The sequence below is a fragment of the Talpa europaea genome, assembly GCF_964194135.1.
Source record: "Talpa europaea genome assembly, chromosome: 1".
Taxonomy (NCBI): domain Eukaryota; kingdom Metazoa; phylum Chordata; class Mammalia; order Eulipotyphla; family Talpidae; genus Talpa; species Talpa europaea.
The window spans coordinates 155,116,911-155,135,043 of NC_140073.1; the positions used below are offsets into that span (position 1 = coordinate 155,116,911).

Genomic DNA, 18,133 nt, shown 5'->3' on the forward strand with positions numbered 1-18,133 from the left:
TGGCCCCGGCCTCTGTCCACTCCTTCTGGGACCCTTTCCTGTGGCATCTCCACCTGTGCATCCCCTGCACGCCCGGCTGTCCTTGGCGGCTCCTGACTTTAGGATAAAGTCCAGACTTCATTACGTGGTTTGCCAGAGCCTCCACTTGGGCTCCTCCTGATGGGCCTGGCTTCCTCCCTCCGGACACCCTCCTTTCTGGGTGGTGTCACAGCCCCACCTGCGGCCCTTTCCCCTTGGGCTCCAGGAGGCCAGCACTGGCTGCTCTCTGCCTGGACCCGGGCTTCGTGTCCTTGCCTCATCTGCGGGAGGTGGTGCTTTCTGCCCAGTATCCGCCTCGCTCTCCTGGCCTCCCTGCTGGCTGGGTGGGTGTCCCACGGAGATGCTGACCCTCCCCACAAACTCATGTTTGAGCTCTTGGGTGGCTAGACGGCGGGTGTCCTGGCAGCTGTCTTGCAAGGACAGGAAACCCCCCCCAGGATGTGTTGAGGGGAGTGAAACAACTCTAGTGACGGGTGACGGTTTGGGAAGATGGGCTCGGCTCCTTCGTGGTAAAGGGATTGTCATGACTGGGGAGACGGGGGTTCGGGGTTTAGGACCAGGTGTGTGGCTGTGGGCCTGGAAGTGAGCAGGATTTTGGAGACGCAGATCAGAGAGTCCCAGAGGACTGATGGTCAAGATGTGGAGCAGATGCAAACCTGCCTGCGGGGGAAGGGCTGGGGCAGCAGGACAGTGGCCGGCTTGGGCTGTGAGATCCGCGCTGCGTTAGGTCAGCTCTCCCGCCCCTCTGCTGCTGCCTGGTGACCAGTGGTGGCTAATGCCATGCCTTCCCCTCTGCCCATCAGTGCCAGCTGGGAGTGTTGCCCCTGGGCACTGGGAACGACCTAGCCCGTGTGCTGGGCTGGGGCTCGGCCTGCGATGACGACACCCAGCTCCCTCAGATCTTGGAGAAGCTGGAGAGAGCCAGTACCAAGATGCTGGACAGGTGAGTGGCCAGCACCCCCTGCACACTTCTGCCACAGCTCTCCTTGACCAGATGCTCCCGGCCCAAAGCCCTGGAGACCAGGGTCCCCCTGGAATCACTCGGAACATTTTGACTTGGCCAGGAGTTCCTTTTCCTGGCGGCAGTCTCTAACTTCTGATCAGGCTATGATAATGATAAACCCAAACAGGCCGGGTTCTGCGGGTGTCCAGGTCTCTGGGGCCACTAGAGAAGGTAGCCGTGCCACCTTTGGCCTCTTCTGATGACCGCCACAGGCCCTGTCCCTTGAGGACCAGCCTGACGCCTCGTGTTCTGTTCCCAGAAGGCTGCAGGTGGGCTGGGTATCAAGGTGCTTTGGCAGAGCTGCTCCTTGTTCTGGGCACACGTGTGCCAGCCTTGGAATATGCCTGCCGTGCAGTGTGAGGCTGTGCAGCAGGACCCTGCTCTGCCCGCTGCCCCAGCTGTTCTTCCCCTTGGAGGGAGGTGACTGCCTTTGGTGCTGGTCACTGCGGGGCCCCGGAGCTGGCTGCTGGCAGAGCATCCACCTGGGCCGCCGGGAAGCAGCGTTGGGGGATGCCTGCCCCTCCCCAGCGAGCTGAGTGTCCTGTTAGTGGTGCTGCTTGTTGTCAGAGAGGAGCCAAACCGCGGGGCGGGGCAAGGCAGAGAGAGGGCTGGCAGACGGGTGGCATGGTCGGGAGATCCGGTCTCGGGTGGGAGGGCGCAGGGCCTGGTGGCAGCACTGACTCAGCCACCTTGGTGTGTGCAGGTGGAGCGTCATGGCATACGAGACCAAGCTCCCTCGGCAGGCCTCATCCTCCACCGTCACTGAAGATTTGAGCGAGGGCTCCGAGGTATTTCCCCTCCCCGTCCTCGGTGGTGAGCCACTGCTCGAGCCCCCGCTGCAGGCGAGACCTGCCGAGGCAGACCAAGGCCGAGCGGGGACTGGTGGACTCTCGACGACCTCGTGGGCTTTGGGGTGGTCTGGGGCATCCTGGTGCTGCCCCAGGATTTGGGGTCCTTCCTGGTTTCTAGGTGCACACCGTTCTCTGCTCCTCAGCTACCCCTGCACTGGTATGTAGGGCAGGCCTGCAGGCCCCCTGCTGCCACCACCCCCTGGCTCTGGCTCTAGACCCCATTCCTCCGCGGTAGTGCCTGTTGCCCGCCCTACCTCCCCTGGTACCCTCAAGGCCCAGGGGTGCATCTGTGTTCTGTGGGTGTGTGGCCTGGCGCTGGGCACAGAGCTCGTCCTGCTGGGTGAGCCACTGTTGCTGAGCAGGAGAGAGGATTCCCCCAAGGGTCAGGAGGGTCAAGGAAGTGGGCCGGGGTGGTGGTTGGCAAACGATAGCTCCCAGGCCCGCGAGCGGAGGCTGGTCCGTGTGCCCTGGGAGAGAGAGAGCCTGCCTGCAGAGGTCTGTACTGAGGCCTTCCAGCTGATCGAGTTCACTGACCACTCGCCAGGACCTGAGGAGAGGGGCAGGGGGACTGCGGAGGGCAGGGTCCATGTGGAGAGGAGGAGGAGGGTCTAGGGCTGTGGCTGGATGGAGCCACGTTCAGGCGCGGGAGTGCGGACGGCAGTTGCCAGCACTGAGTCCAGCTCAGGCTGGAGAGTGGGAGCTGCCCGAAAGGGCCGTCGAAGCTGGGTGCTGCTTTGAAAAGCTCAGCTCCAGATAAGCGTGTGCGGCGGATGAGCGGGTTCTGGGGACACCTCAGGGCGTGGCAGTCCTGGAGGCCTCTCACAGCCCTTCAGGCCTAGATTGACAGCTGCCCCACTTATTTGGGGTGGTTATAGGTGCAGCAAATTCTCTTCTACGAAGACTCGGTCGCTGCCCATCTTTCCAAGATCCTGACCTCCGACCAGCACTCGGTGGTGATCTCCTCGGCCAAGTGAGCGCCCAGCCGGGCCAGGGGTCCCCACGTGGGCGGCCAGTGTCCAGCCAGGACTGGCTCTAGAAGTCTCCTTCTGCATTTCCTCCCGCAGAGTCCTCTGTGAGACCGTGAAGGACTTCGTGGCTCGGGTGGGGAAGGCCTACGAGAAGACGACGGAGAGCTCGGAGGAGTCGGAGGTCATGGCCAAGAAGGTCCGTGCCCTGGGCCCCGGGGCGAGGGGTCTGGACGTAGAGGCACCTGCTCCATTCCCTGTGTTTCGTGTGCAGTGTTCAGTCCTGAAGGAGAAGCTGGACTCACTCCTCAAGACCTTGGATGATGAGTCCCAGGCCACGTCCTCGCTGCCCACCCCGCCCCCCACCATTGCTGAGGAGGCGGAAGACGGGGATGGCGGGGGCGGAGGCTGCAGCGCCCCCGGGGACCGCGCCGTGGGCTCGGCCTGCCCGGCCCGACCTCAGATCTTCCGGCCCCGGGAGCAGCTCATGCTGAGAGCCAACAGCCTGAAGAAGGCCATCCGCCAGGTCATCGAGCACACGGAGAAAGGTAGCGGGGCTCGTGCGGCTGTGTGCGCCGGGCTCCGGCTCCCCTGAACTGGGTGACTGCAGACGGGACACCCTTGTGGGCCAGAGCCAGGCGGTCCGGTGACTTGCGGCCTGTCCAGTTTACTTCTGGACGCCTGACGCCTGGTTGCCTTCCCCCTGGGCACACACCGGGCTCTCATCTCCATGGTGCCCGTGATAATGTCTGATGCGACGCTGCTGCCCCATGGGCCCGGGGAGGGGTGCTTGGGGTTCCAGAGTGTGGAGGCAGGGTGGAGAGGGGCCCCGCTGGAGAGCATGTGCCTCTGGGCCCATGCTGGGGAACCAGCCCGAGGCTGGGGGACCTGCTCCCCGCAGGGTCTTCAGGTGGAAACTGTCAGGTGGCGGGCAGGGCCTGGCAGGAGCATGGTGTGTGGCCTTGCTGGGTTAGAGGTGGGGCTGCCCTGCCTGGCACTTGGGACTGAGGTGCAGTGAGGACACCCGGAGAGGAAGGCCCTGTATCAGGAGAGGCGGGCTCTGGGCTAGTGGGGTGGGTGTGGACCAGGCACGGTGCTGCCTGAGGGGCGGAGGCTGGTGAGCTGGCGGAGGCGATCGGAGACACGTCTAGCCCATGGGGTCCAAGGCAGGACAGCTCCTCCACCTGCTGTCCAGGTAGCCACAGCGGACCATTGGTGAGACCAGCCTACACAGCAGTTAGGCCATGTAGGACGAAAGGCTCGCCCCCACTTTCTAGACTTGGTTTAACCAAGCTTCGAAGAGAATACTGAGAAACCACATTGACCCGTGAACCTTGTGGCCTCTAGTGCCCCAAGCTCCCCTCAGCAATCTCTTGTATTGGCTCTTTCTCGTGGCCCTGGAAATCATTTCTTACCCTTTCCACTCACTGCAGGCCCTGCCCAGCCTTGCCTTTCCACTCTGAGCCCCCGGCCCTGCTGCTTCCCTCAGTGAGGTCCTGGGCCTACGACCTTCCACCTCCACCGTCCCCCTTCTCTCGGCCTCCAGGGGCCCTCCTCCCTTACCCTCCGCTCCCCCCTGTCCCCAGCCTCTCCATCCTCCCCTCCCCACCTGGGCACGAGCCCAGGCCGCGGTTGTCATGGTGTGCAGGCACGCACCTCCTTGAGGACACGGGGAGGACGGCCCCTGCGGGTGGAGGCTCTGTGGGCAGGAGCCCCTGGTGCGCCTGTGGGTGAGATGCCCACCGCTCAGGGTCGCTCTGCTCTTGTAGCCGTCGATGAGCAGAACGCCCAGACCCAAGAGCAGCAGGGCTTTGTCCTCGGCCTCGCGGAGTCAGCGGAGAAGAAAGACCTGAAGCCGGACGACAGAACGTGTGCCAGCGAGAGCTGTGGTGCTGCCAAGGCCAGGAGCCTCCGCAAAGGTAGCTCAGCCCGCGGCAGCGGAAGCCAGCTTGCGGGACGCCCCCTCCTGGTTGCTTTGGCCTCGTGGCCTTAGAGGCGCCTCGTGGAGGGCCTGTGTGCGGCTGCCTGGCAGGCCCTCAGGGCCTGGTAACTGGAGGGGTGTGCTCTCCTCAGCCCTCCCTGTGCACGCCCCCGCCCCGGGTGCCACCTCTGGCTGGTCACCTGCTGAGGGTCCCTTCTGTCCTGGAACAGGCCCCTAGTACGTGCCCCTGACGAGGCGTGCTCCTCTGAGCCCGGCATGAACAAGCCGCCAGGCGGTGTCTTCACCATCTCTACGGCTCAGGACTCTGCCCATGCTTGGGCCCCCACAGTCCTGCCTGTGATTGGGGGTGCCCCCACCTCGGCCTGGGTTGCCCTCTACAGGGGGTCCAAGCTGTGTGGCCCTCCCTCCTGCTCAGCCTGGTCCCTCCCTCTCCTCCCAGCCCCGCGGCCCTTCCGCCTGCTCTTCTCTGGAGGCGCTGCTATTTCTGCCATGTCCCCCATGGGGCGGCCTTGCAGCTTCCTCTCTGTTCGCAGTGGCCAAGGCCCCGTGTGAGAAGCTGATCGGCAAGGGGAGTTTGTCCTTGGGCAGCTCTGCCTCCCTCCCTCCCACGTCGGGAAGCCGTGACGGCCTGCCGGCGCTGAACACCAAGATCCTGTTCCCCAGTGAGTGTGGCCCAGCTGGCGGCGGGCGGGGCGCAGGCGGGTGCCCACCTGAGACCCCGAGGCCCCTCTGGACACTGGGTCTGGGGGATGGGTGGGACTGTTCTCTGCCCTCCTGGAGCTCAGGTCCTTGGAAAGAGACTGAACTGCCACGTCCTCTCGGGTATGAAAAGTGCCCACAAAAGAGCAGACGCACGTCGCCTCCCAGGGGCCTGGAAAGGTGTCGCGGGGGAGGCGATCCTTGAGCGGGTTGGGTAGGCTGGTGGGGGACCCACTCTCTGCACCGTGATTGTGGGGGACAGCCAGCCCTGGGAGGGATGCCAAGCCGCCCTCCTCATTCACTTTTGGGCTGCCCCACGAAGTCAGGCAGCTCCTGTGGCTTCTGGGGTGGTGGTGGGGGGGTGTGGGTGTGTGGAGTGGCACGAAGGCTCAGAATTGCCCCCCTCAGCCATCTTCAGTGGATTGCAGGTCTCCTGGGTCTGCTCCCGCCAGCCATTTGGCAGTTTCTAGGCATATCTCAGTGGACTGACAGAACATTCCAGAAGCTCTTGGAAAATGAGGCCAATAGGACATATTTAGTCAGTCAGTGACAGAAAGCTTATTGGAGGAGGGATTGGTGGAGTGATGGAAGGCAGGATTCCGTCTGCCTTAGTGTTCACGACAGGTACATTTTAAATAAGTGCAGGTGCCATGAGGGTTCAGGCCCCCCGAGTGTTTCCTGATACTTAACTGCTTCCCCTGAATTCCGCCTTAAGATGCTGTGCAGTTGAGCTCTGTGAGCTTGTGCCTCCGACGTGGTTTCCTCTCCACTTGCTGGGAGCTGTCCGTAGAGCTGTTTCTTTAGCGCGTCTCTTCGGTACTGCTTTCCGCTTATTTTGTTCATGACTGTGGAATCACGATGCTGATTTCTGGCCCCAGCGGGTCAGCAGAACCTGGACATGGTTGCGCCGTTTCACTTGATGGCATCACGTACGGTTCAGTTGTCACAGCAGTGTCCCGCAGAGCATCGTCCGGCCCCGCAGACGTGTCTCCTCGCTGGTCCTGACCAGGTCTCCTCTCCTTTCAGCCGTGCGGGCCGGGATGTCCGGGTCCTTGCCTGGAGGCTCCGTCATCAGCCGCTTGTTAATTAATGCTGACCCCTTTAACTCGGAACCGGAGAACCTGTGAGTATCCAGGTGACCCGCGGCCTCTGTAAAGGGGATGCTGGCGCAGAGGTGTTTTGGGTTTTCCAGCGAGGTTCCGGACTGTCCACGAGGGTGTCCTTGTCCAGCTGGCATTGACTGATGAGGAAAACCTGGGACTCGGGAGGCCTCAGCTGACGCGTGTGGCTGCAGGGGGTGCCGGGCTCTGGTGGTCCCGCGTGAGGTGGTCTGCTGCTCTGAGGTCCTGGCGGGCCCAGCGGGGCTGTGGCTTCATGCTCGTCCTTTGTGTCACCTGCAGCGTCTGTGGCCGGCCAGTTGGCGCCTCTTGCCGCTGTGCCCTGGTTGTGCCACAGGTCTGTGGATTCCAGGTCCCCGCTGCCCTGGGCTTGGGCCCGGAGCAGGGCAGCCTGGTGCTCGGTGCTGCCTCCGTGGCATCTGCGGCCTCAAGGACGTGAGCGCGAGTTCAGAGGAGTCTGTTCTTGTGTGTGAGAGGCCTGTGTGGAGACAAACCACGCTTTGAAAGCCCATCCTTCTGGGTCTTTCTTTCTGCTGGCAGAGAGTCAGTTCTGCAGAGCTGGTGGCTAGTGGTTCAGAGTTGCCCACCACGTGCGTGGTGTGTAGCGGAGGCCTCGGGCCGGTGCCTTGCTGCCCTGGCCCTGCCTGCCCGCGCGCCCTTGGTCCACCCGGGGTGGTGGTCCACCTGGGGTGGTGGTCCCGGCTCACTGTATCGTTTCTTCAGCAAGACCAGAACCTACCATCTTTCAGGAGCAGCACCCGCGGGCACTCCTGGACTTCATGTTCTGTTTGTCCCCGTCATCTCGTTAGCATGCAGACTGAGGGGGACCCCAAGATTTCCCAGGCCTGCACGCTCTGTAGGGGTTCTGCGACCCCCCATGTCAGGGCTCTCAGCGCGTGAGGTCTTCGATGGAACAGCGTGCACGGAGAGGGGAGAGGAGGAAGTGCACTTTCCCGCTGAGACACGGCATGCCCCGAGTTCCCCGTCCCCTTGCCAAACAGGCTTGGCCCAGTGGAGGCTGAGGCCCTTGTGGTGGGAGCCACAGGAAAGGGGCAGGAGGGGCCGGGCAGGTCTGGAAGGAAGGGAGCAAAGTCAGCAAGGTGAAGGCTGCCGTTGTCAGCCCCCATGCGTCTCTCCGTGTCTCTGCTCTCCGTGTCTCCTGTCCCACGTCCCCGGCAAAGTCCACGCTGCAAAGCCAGCAGACTTCGTCACCCGTTTCCGTGCCCCGCGCCTCCTCCAAGGCCTCTCGTCTGCTCCGGCTCCCCTCCCGCTCAGCTCCCCTTTTAATGGAGAGTTCTAACAATCCCCCCCTTGTTTCATTTTTCCCCATCTCTGTGGTGGCAAAGACCTGGGGTACAGCCTTAGGAGATAGTCTTTTTCTGGGGTTCCATTGGGTTCAAAAGAAATAATGATCAGTCACTGGGCATTGTCTGTGGGTGACCAGAGTCCCCACTTTCGTGACGATCTCCTCTCCATGACAGTCTGAGGTCCCCGAAGCCCCCCTCGGGGCCGAGGCTGTTGGTCTCTCTCCACCCCCCGCAGGGGGCCGTCCTGTACCTGGGAACCACTGCTGGTTCCCTGCCCCCAGAGTGGGGCGCTCATCGCTGAGGCTCCGGGGCTCTGCTCACTCTGCCCGCACTGGGCCTCCCCACCCCTGCGCCCCCTCCGTCCACCCTGCTGCCCTTCCCTGGGCTGTTTTTCTGGGCCGGAGCCGCCTCTTTTCTACGACCTGTGAACACAGAACAGTTGCATCCCCAGCTCTGTGCTCGCTCAGCCCTTGGGTAGAGTAGATGTTCCCGAGGGGATCGGGCCAGGCCGCCACAGCCTCCCGCCCAGAGGGGCAGACGTGGGGCCGTGGAGTCGAGCGGAGTTCCTGTGGAGACCTCCCTCGGGTCAGGGACACGCTTGTTCATGCTGCTTCCTCCCTTTACCTACCCGCTCTGGAGGGGAGCCAGGCACAGGAGCCCGCTGGGACCCCGGTGGCCCAGGAAAGGGGTCTGGATCCTGCAGTGGGGGGTGAGGGCGGGCGGGGGCAGTGGCAGCAGCAGGGCTCTGCTGGCCTGGCCAGAAGCTCAGTGAGCATCTTATAGCAGTGGATGCGGGGGAGGGGCTGGGCAGACGTCTTCAGGTTTGCTTTGATGGGGTCTAAGGATGTTTGGGGGCATGTTTTGAGATTATTGTTGAGCGTGTGTGTCCGGGCGATGTGGTGCAGGGTCAGCATGGCTGGCGTGGTGAGGGCAGCGCGGCTGTCCGAGCCTCAAGTCACGCGCGGCCCAGCATCGGCCTCCTGGGGGCTTGTCCATGGGCGTGGGGCCCACTGTGCACAGCTCCAGGAGCGAAGCAGCCAGCAGGAGGCGGTGTGGCCCCACCATGGCGTGCCACCGGCCCCTGGGGGCAGGGAGTGCGGTGGTGAGCCCGCCCGAGCCAGAGCCGGGGCCCACACAGACAGGCGAGGCCAGCGGACGGGGGCTGGCGGTGGAAGGGGGTGGGCTTTCTTTGGGGTCATGAGATGCCCTGAAACAACTGTGGTGACGGTTACCATTGTGCGTTTAAAAGTTAACTCTTGCACGGTTAAAAGTTGTACGTTTTAAATCACTGTGTTGCGTACGTGGTGCGTAAGTCACGTCTTCATGAAAGCTGTTAGCAGAAAACCCTTAAGCGGCTGGCCCAGTCCCGCCTGCGGCAGCCTCGGGGACACAGCTACAGCCTGACCTCCCGCCCTTCGCAGCGAGCGCTACACGGAGCGGTGCGTCATGAACAACTACTTCGGCATCGGCTTGGACGCCAAGATCTCTCTGGACTTCAACAACAAGCGGGACGAGCACCCCGAGAAGTGCAGGTAGGTGTCAGCCTCCCGTCCATGGCCTGCTCCCCCTTTTTCCTTCCGCAGGGAGCGCTGCCCTCAGGAGTGGGGCGCTGAGCAGGGTGCTGGGCAGAGGCATGGACCCCAAGCGCCTGCGCTGAGAACGCGGAGGGCTCGTGCAGGAGGCCAGCCTGGAGGAGGGGGCCATGGCTTAGTCTGCCAGGTGCGCTCTGGGAAGCCAATGCCTGGGGCCTGCTGTGGGGCAGGTGGCCGTGCGCTGAGACCTCGCTGTGTAGACCCCTGGGTGCCAGCCCGGTGTAGGCGGGTCTCCACGGGGTCCTGTGCCTTCACAGTAGGGCGGGCCCGCCTCCACGACACGCCCTCTGTGGCCACCCTGAGGACTTCCAGGGGATGTTCCCTTCTCCCCCGCACTCACCACCTGCTTGCTCCTCTGGGTCTGGGGTGGGATGGCGGAAAGGAAGGGGCTGCCCTGTATTGAGTAGAAGCTCCCCCCCTCCCCGGGAGGGACACAGCAGTGTAGCCCCAGTGTCTTCTGGAGGGTGAGAGGTCAGCTCCCACGTTGGAGGAGCCCCAGGGCGGGTCTGAAACACCCAGGGCAGTGGAGGGGAGGGAGTCCACCTGGGAAGTGCCTGAGCTCAGGGTGACTGGGGATTGCTGGGACACTGGCTCCAGCTTGGCCTCGGAGCGCTCGGGTGCAAGGCAGGGTGGCCCTGCCACCGCACGTGGCGCTCGCTCAGGCTGTTTGTGTCGTGCCTTCGTGCAGATGCCGTCCAGGGCGGTGGGCGAGGAGGGGGTGGCTGCGGCCTGTGCAGGGCCGTGCCCCTGGCGTGATGCTGTCTTTGTACCAGAAGCTTGGGGCGGGGGAGGGGTTGAGGGAGTCCCGTGCCTGCAGACCTGGCCCGAGGGGGCAGCGGGAGCTGTGCCAAGGCGCCTGCCTCTGATGGGAGACTCGCCACCTGTTGGACACAGCGGGGCAGGCTCGGTGCCCGTGAGGGGCACGATCAGCTGCTTCGCTTGAAATGACCAGGGTCCGCTGTGTGTCTTTCCGTGTGGACAGACCTGCAGACGTGGGCCGCTTGGCCGATTTCCCCGTGGTCTCTGCAAGCCAGAAAAGGAGCCGGGATTTAAAAAAATTCCATGAGGTTCTACGTCCTAACGTTTTGGCTCTTCAGAGTACAGTTACTTTCTGGGGAAGGTTGCTTTCTAGCACGAGGACCGTTCTCCACACGGGTGGCGCCCTCTGTGCTCCGTCGCCCTCCCTGCACTTGGGCCTGCAGAGAGCCGAGCCCCACCTCGGTCCCTGCTTCCGTCTCTAGGAGTCGAACCAAGAACATGATGTGGTACGGCGTGCTGGGGACCAAGGAGCTGCTGCACAGAACGTACAAGAACCTGGAGCAGAAGGTCCTGCTGGAGGTGAGCGGGCGCCTGCACCCCACACTCCTCCTGGCCCAGGCGGCCTCACCACCCCGTTGTGGGGGGAGGGGGAGGGGAGAGCCATTCATTGCTCTTCTCTGCCCGCCCTCTCTCCTCTGCTCAGTGTGACGGGCGGCCCATCCCGCTCCCCAGTCTCCAGGGAATTGCAGTCCTCAACATTCCCAGCTATGCTGGAGGCACCAACTTCTGGGGAGGCACCAAAGAAGACGATGTACGTGGGGGTGCCAGGCGGCGGGGGCGGGGCGGCCAGGGCAGCATCCCTCACGGAGCTTCAGCCACACCTGGCGCGCTCCGGGTGCAGTCAGTGATGCACAGGGTGGGGGGGAGGGGCGAGCGGGAGTGTGGGTGCACTGGAGAATAGGACAGAGCACCCCACGCGGAAGAGGGAGCTGAGCAGACCAGGTATGGTCAGGGGCCTGAGTGTGGTGCAGAAACCGGGTCCAGCCCTGGCTGGGGTGGTCTAGGAAGGCTTCCGGGAGGAAGGGACGTCTCGACTGAGACCTGAACACCTTCAGGTTGCAGGTCAGGTGATGGGGGGGTGTGAGGGTGGTGTCCTGGGCAGAAGGAAGTAGTGTGACGGCAGGGTGCCAGTGGGTGCTGGGAAGCCAGCACTGGGTGGGGACACCGAGCCAGGGCTGGGGCTGGCGGGGCTCCCTCAGCGCACAGCAGCTGTTGGAGGAGTTCAGCTGCCCCTCGCTGGACCTGTGCGGAGATCGTGCCGAGGCTGCACGTCCGTCAGCTAGGGGTTCCTTGGGGAGACTGCAGACGGAGGAGGGAGACCCGGGCACGTGCCCGCGAGCCGAGGCCTGGGGTCTCACCCCAGGAGCTGGCATCAGGATCAGTAACTTCAGATGGGAGGCGGCCCCTGAGCAAGAAGGGGGCAGCCCTTGGAGGTGGGGGCGGCGGTCAGCTGTGACTTGGCCTTTCAGACCTTCACAGCGCCGTCCTTCGATGACAAGATCCTGGAGGTGGTGGCCGTGTTCGGCAGCATGCAGATGGCTGTGTCTCGCGTCATCAAGCTGCAGCATCACCGCATTGCCCAGGTACTGGCCACCAGGTGACCCTGGGGGTGGGAGGGGCTGGGCCTGAGTTCCCCTCGGTGAGCTCCCTCCACTGGTGTGCGCAGACAAGGAGGTGGGTGCTCCCTGGGGCCACCCGCGGCTGCTCAGGGTCACCCGCCGCGTCTGACAGCCGGCAGGTGTGCCTTCGAAGTCGGGCCACTTGTTCCCGCCTCAGCCCCGGCCCTGACTCTGTGGGTGTCGCCCTGTCCCCTGCTGAGATGGAGGGGGCCAGGCTGGGGCAGCAGCCTGAGCATGGGGAAGGCGGGTGTGTGCCCGGCCAGGAGAGGTGCTTGCGCCTGCCTTCTTGCCCTGCTGCGGGGGCGGGGCGGGCTGCGGTTGTGGGTTCTGGCGAGGGGTCGGGAAGGGGCCGTGTGCATGGGAGAGGGTGTGCTTCAGCCAGGAGACCGGGGGCGTGGAGCCTTCTCGTCCTCTCCTGCATCCGCCCCTGCCTGAGCTGCTGCGGAGCGTGAGCGGATTCCTCAGCCGGGCTTGGTTCCGAGCAGCAGGAACCGCTGGCCACGCACTGGGTGCCTGTCACGTGTGGCCCCAGCCCCGGGCCCTCAGTGGTCACCAGTTCCCACCGGGCCTGGCTCGTGTGATTCCAGATCCAGTGCTGGGTGCAGGAGGCTTGGGGGGCTGGGACAGGCCATGGGCACCGTGGGGTGCGGTGGCCGGCTGTGGGCGTGATCCCCAGGTCAGCTGCACACGAGTGACCCTGTGTGCTGTCTGCTCAGTGTCGCACGGTGAAGATTTCCATCCTGGGGGACGAGGGCGTCCCTGTGCAGGTGGACGGGGAGGCCTGGATCCAGCCCCCGGGGTACATTCGGATCGTCCACAAGAACCGGGCGCAGACCCTCACCAGGGACAGGGTAAGGGCGGGTCCTTTGTGCGGGCACCTGTACCTGCACCCCTGCAGGAGGCTGGGGTCCAGGGTTTTTTATTCACCCATAAAGTGAATGGGGTAGTGAGTTCTGGGACCATTCTCCTGCCCAGCCCAGTGGGGTCTCTCCCTTTACCGCTGCTCGGCTGTCGGGGTGTCAGCCTGGGAGCGGGTGCTGGTCAGACCATGCGCCTCTCAGGAGGGTGCTGGCGTGTGACTCTGGGTGCTTTGCCCCAGGCCTTTGAGAACACCCTCAAGTCCTGGGAGGACAAGCAGAAGTGTGACCTGCCGCGCCCCCCGACCTTCTCCCTGCACCCGGAGATCCTGTCTGAGGAGGAGGCCACCCAGATGGAGCAGTTTGGGCAGGCGGCTGGCGCCCTCATCCACAGGTGGGTCCTGCAGCCAGCCTCCTGGGCGTGGCGAGTCCTCCGTCCGACCTGGTGTGCGGGCTGCCGCCTTGGGCTTGCGCAGCCCTGGCCTCACCCTGCTTGTCAGAGGCCGCGCGGCGCTTGTGTTGGGGCAGGGTAGACGCCACGTGTTCGGGACCCGCGGGGCATCCTGCCCGCCTGGCTTCCTGAGAGCTGCCACTCAGGTGCGGCACCTGTCCTGGGGAGCAGAGGCAACCTGGGGGCCCTGGGGCTCGGCCCCACCCGTCCCTTCTCCTGGGCTCCTCACTCCCAGTGTCACCCCATGTGGTGACCTGTGCCTGGTAGCGCCACCTCCGCTGTCCCCTTCAGCCGCCTCAGCTCTGTCCCTCGTCCCTTCCCTGCCTCTGTTCTCCCAAGCCCGCCTGCCCGCTCTGGCATGGCTCTTGTCCTCCTGGCTTCCTCCTTCTCTGCCCCCTCCCTCCCACCACCCCAGCACCGCCCCCTGGGGTCCTCCAGGCGGTCCTTACCCCTTGCCTGGGATCCTGCTCCGGGGTGGAGATTGGCAGCTCTCCTGGCCTTTGTGGCTCTGAGCGTCTGCCCTGGCTCCACCCTCCCTGGGCAGGGGCCCGTGTGCTGACTCAGGCTCCTGCCCCATGTCTCTGCCCCCGTGGGCCCGACCAGCTCTCACCTACCTGGGCTGACAGCTTCACTTGCGTGGCTCCCGTTCCTACCCCGTCTCCTGTGCCGTCCTCACCTTGCAGCCTTGGGGCTGGCCTGGAGGGCTGTGCCATGGCCTTGTTCAGGGTTTCCAGGGTCAGGACAGGTGGCTCCACAGCTCGCCTACCCACCAGCCTCTGGCCTGCCACTCCCTCGGCCCTAGTGGCCCCCTCTGGTGGGGCAGCTGATTGGGCTGTGCCCCCCCAGTCTGAGCCATTGGCTAAGCCAGCACTGTCCTTTCTAGACCGTGTGGAGCTGGCACTGTCCCCTTCCAGGGAGGGCCCGGGGCTCTGCATGGCGTCTGGGGCCGCCGCTTGTCCTGTGTGAGGTCTGAGCCTTGTTGGGGCCACTGCTGGCCGAGTCCTGGGGTCTGAGCTCTCTGTGTGCCGGTCGGCACCTGATCGATCAGCGGGGCGAGCCTGTGTGTGGAGGTCCTGTGCCAAGCAGTGGCCGGAGTCGGTGTGTGGGCTGCCCCTTCTGTGCTGACACGGCGTGTTTCTCTTCTCTCCAGTATCCGGGAGATCGCCCAGTCCCACCATGACATGGAGCAGGAACTGGCCCACGCCGTCAACGCCAGCTCTAAGTCCATGGACCGAGTGTACGGCCGGCCCCGGACCACGGAGGTGCCTGCGCCTTTCCAGTCTTGCTCCCCAGGCTGGTGGGACTGGGCGTCTCCTGCATGGTGTCTGCTCTGTTTCCTCCCAGGGACTCCACTGCAGCTTTGTCCTGGAGATGGTGAACAACATGAAGGCTCTGCGCAGCGAGACGGAGCTGCTGCTGGCAGGCAGGGTGGCCCTGGTAAGCGGCACCCTCCCAGCCGGGCCCTCGCGGGTCAGACTCGGTGTTGCAGCTGGTCCGACTGGTTGGCGCTGGGCCCCTGGCCAGATGGACCCGCGCGGGGCTGCAGCCTGCGGGCCTGGGCTGAGTCTGCCCTGGGGGAGCTGCGTGGGCAGCAGGTGGAAGTGGCCTGGCCAAGCTTCCTGTGGCAAACGAGGACGTGGGGCGCCATGGGAAGAGGAGACTGGCAAGAGCACAGTGGCCTCTACCGCCCGGCCTGGTTTCTGGGCTCTCCGGTCAGCAATCCAGTGTTGGCCCCCAAGAGGTTGCACTGCTGGTGTGGCTGCCTCCCAGCATACCCTGCTCCCTGGTGTGGGTGGGCACGGCAGACCCCTTCCTAACGGGGGCCCAGGGTAAACTGAGGCTAGTGAAGTGTCAGCACCGCCAGCGTGATTTGCAGACAGGTGTGGTTCATCCCATTATTGACAAGGAGTTTGCTCTCCATTCACTGCTCAGAGGGGAGGCTGAGTCTGGTCCTCAGCCTGGCCAGAGCATCGCTCCTCGCTGTCTGAGACTCAGGGCCAGCGGGCAGTGATGGGCCCTGCACGGGGGAGCTCACTGCCTGGCTCCCCTCAGCTCTTAACCCGCCTTCCTCTCCCCCTGCCCGGTACAGCAGTTGGACCCGCCTCAGAAGGAGCGTCTTGGGGCCGCGCTGGCTGAGATGGACCGACAGCTCAGGAAGCTGGCGGACACGCCCTGGCTGGGCCAGTCCCTGGAGCCCGGTGAGGAAGAGGTATGTGGGCACCCCTGCATGGGCGCTGCTCTCGGCCCGGCGCCCCAGCTCTGTGAGCATGGGGCTAAGATGGCGTCAGGCTCGAAGACCTTGATCTGACGTCACAGGACTTTTCTCTCGAGACAGAGAGGCTTGGGCAGGTGGGAAGCAGATGGGAGATGGTGTGACGGGTTTGCCCCTGGGCATGGCTGAGGGCTTCGGGGAGCGGGTGAGGCCAGGCTATGCCCAGTCCTGCTGTTGGCTGCACAGTGGTCACAGCAGTGGAGAAGCGGCAGCTTCTGGGAATTTGCTGCTGACCGGGACGGTGCCGGCGTGGCCTGCACTGGTCACTTTGTTTACGGGTATTGAGAGGCCCCGACTCGTCACATCGTCTCGCTGAGGCAGGCGGGGCCGGAGCTGTGGTCCCTCAGGAGACTCAGTGGTGGAGCAGGTGGGGCCTCTTGCAGTCCCGAGCCCTCGTGGCTGCGGGCTTAGAGGCCTTCCTGCCACGCAGCAGAGCTGGGCTGCTGAAAATGAGGACGTTTCAGCTGAAAGGCCAGGTCAGGCTCATTAAAATTGTTTAAATGGCTAATTATAAATGTAATGAAAACTTCACTGAAGAGAAAATAACGATATGCAAAATATTTAGCAGATAAAGCAGTAACGTGGCCCCGTAATTTCAGACTGCGTCCTCAGAGTGCGCGCAGGGCCGTGGGGCTGCAGGGCTGGGGCGCGGCGGGCACAGGCACAGTGGGCTCCCGCGCCCCTGCGGTGGGAGGAGGCGTCAGGATTGACTTTGAGAAAGGCGGCGGCGTCGCGCCTCTAGGGACCCAGCGTAAGTTCTAGTAGAAGCGGACACTGCAAAGAGGAAAACAAAAGACAGGCGGTCGTGAAAGAAGATAAAAGGCTCGGAAAGGTGGAGCCAACAGCGTGAAAACAAGACCGCAGAGAAGCCTCCCCTGCTCAGTCTCGGGTCACGCGGGAAAGAAATCCTGCCGCGCCCTTGTCCCGTCCCACACGCGCCGCGACGCTTACGGCGGAACCGTTACGAGAAACGAGATGGTCCAAGGAAGCGCAGCTGAAATACCCACGTTGACAATATTAGCACGAAAATGGAATTCTAAACCCGCGACAATTAGTGATAGAGATCACGTGGTCAGATTTCCCAGTCGCGTTACTCACGGCTGGCAGCTGTAGAGCGTGGTGGCAGCTAGTAGGTGACGCAGGTGCTGCGAGATTTTTCTCATCTTTTTGTTGACTTTTAACTTAATTTCATTGTGTTCAGAGACAGTGTTTTTTTGTCTTGATCTTTCCGTTAGCGTTGACGGAGGCAGGGTGTTTTCTTTATGTCGCATGAAGGGGGATGTCTGAGTGATGCCTTTTGTGGTTTTCTGTGTTTTGAGGTGGTGTTGGCGCGTGTAGATTTTATCACGATGTAGCGGCCTTGAGTTAATTCTTTGGTAATTCCTTTTATTTTCAAGTTACCTATTTTACCTACTCATAACTTTTATTTTCAAGCCTTTTTTGGAGTGTCGCATAAATAGCAGATTGTTAAATTTTCGGATTTTTTTCCAGTCTGGTAATCTGTGTTTTAATTGGAGGCTCAGTCCGTTGCCATCTGCGCGGTCACCGACATATTTAGGCACGTACAGTCACCTCGTTTCGTGCTACTTACCCCCTGTTTTTAACTTCCTTTTTTGATCGATGAATCTTTCTTCCGTATAATATATTCCATGTCCCCTCTGACTACATACTCGCTGTCTAGTGTTTTAGGGATTTGCCCCCAAATTTTTAATTTACATGCATCAAGTATGAAAGAGGACACACTTCTTTTGGTTTGTAAGTTTTTTTCTTTTAAGGTTTATTTATTTTAGGGCCTCCCCGGTGGCGCAGCGGTTGAGCGCTGGGTTGCGAAGCTGCCCGCAGCCTCTGCGGCGCCGGTTCGATCCCCGGCTGCTCCCCGGCCACCGGAGGAGGGTCCCACGTGGCGCGCAGACCTCTCCTGCCGCCCGCTGCTCCCCTCAGCAGTGTCCTTCGGTCCTTCTGCCTGCTCTGCTCCCCGCTCTGGCTCTGGTGAATTCTCTCACCCTCCCGCGCTTCTCACTGTACCCAGTGCTTATATGTATAAATAAATAAATAAATCTTTAAAAAAAAATTATTTTTATACACAAACTGGGGTATACAGGGCAGATGCTCTGGAGGGTGAGATGATTCACCAGAAACAGAGAGGGGAACAGAACAGGCAGACTGACAAAGTACACTGCTGAGGGGAGCAGCGGGCGAGACAGGAGAGGTCTGCTGCGCCATGTCGGTCACCTCCCTGGCCGGCCGGGATCGAACTGGCGCTGCAGAGGCTGTGGGCAGCTTCACAGCGCGGCGCTTAACTGCTGCGCCACCAGGGAGCGGTGCTGGCCGGGCCTGGCGCTCCTGCAGGTGTGGCGCTGGCAGGGAGCCGGTGTGTGCGGGAGGCAGGTTCTTTCTGGAGACAGTTGTGGGCAGTTCATGTGGTTTTTCGATGCCGGAAAGCGGGACATTGCTTTCTCTTCCGCTGCTCCCGGCATCTCCCGCCCCCGCGCTGGGTCAGCACTGCCCGCTGGGAGACGCTTACCGCGGAAATGGGGAGTTTTATTTTAGGTAGATGACAGGTTGTATTTCTGTTGAAAATTGAAAAATTGAGGTTTAG

The 18,133-nt window shown here is 62.8% G+C and overlaps 1 protein-coding gene across 1 annotated transcript in view; it reads left to right on the forward strand.

Moving 5' to 3' along the window:
- The window catches only part of DGKD (diacylglycerol kinase delta), a gene marked incomplete at both ends in the record, with an annotated part of 80,674 nt that overhangs the window by 60,028 nt on the left and 2,513 nt on the right, over positions 1-18,133 (forward strand). Inside the window, 16 exons of the mRNA XM_084243312.1 lie at positions 843-982; positions 1,746-1,830; positions 2,769-2,863; positions 2,958-3,406; positions 4,628-4,777; positions 5,334-5,462; positions 6,526-6,622; positions 9,346-9,456; positions 10,758-10,854; positions 10,979-11,086; positions 11,805-11,918; positions 12,671-12,805; positions 13,054-13,205; positions 14,413-14,524; positions 14,607-14,699; positions 15,352-15,471. Coding sequence (XP_084099438.1) covers positions 843-982; positions 1,746-1,830; positions 2,769-2,863; positions 2,958-3,406; positions 4,628-4,777; positions 5,334-5,462; positions 6,526-6,622; positions 9,346-9,456; positions 10,758-10,854; positions 10,979-11,086; positions 11,805-11,918; positions 12,671-12,805; positions 13,054-13,205; positions 14,413-14,524; positions 14,607-14,699; positions 15,352-15,471 — 2,187 coding nt within the window. The remainder of the gene's footprint in view (positions 1-842; positions 983-1,745; positions 1,831-2,768; positions 2,864-2,957; positions 3,407-4,627; positions 4,778-5,333; positions 5,463-6,525; positions 6,623-9,345; positions 9,457-10,757; positions 10,855-10,978; positions 11,087-11,804; positions 11,919-12,670; positions 12,806-13,053; positions 13,206-14,412; positions 14,525-14,606; positions 14,700-15,351; positions 15,472-18,133) is intronic.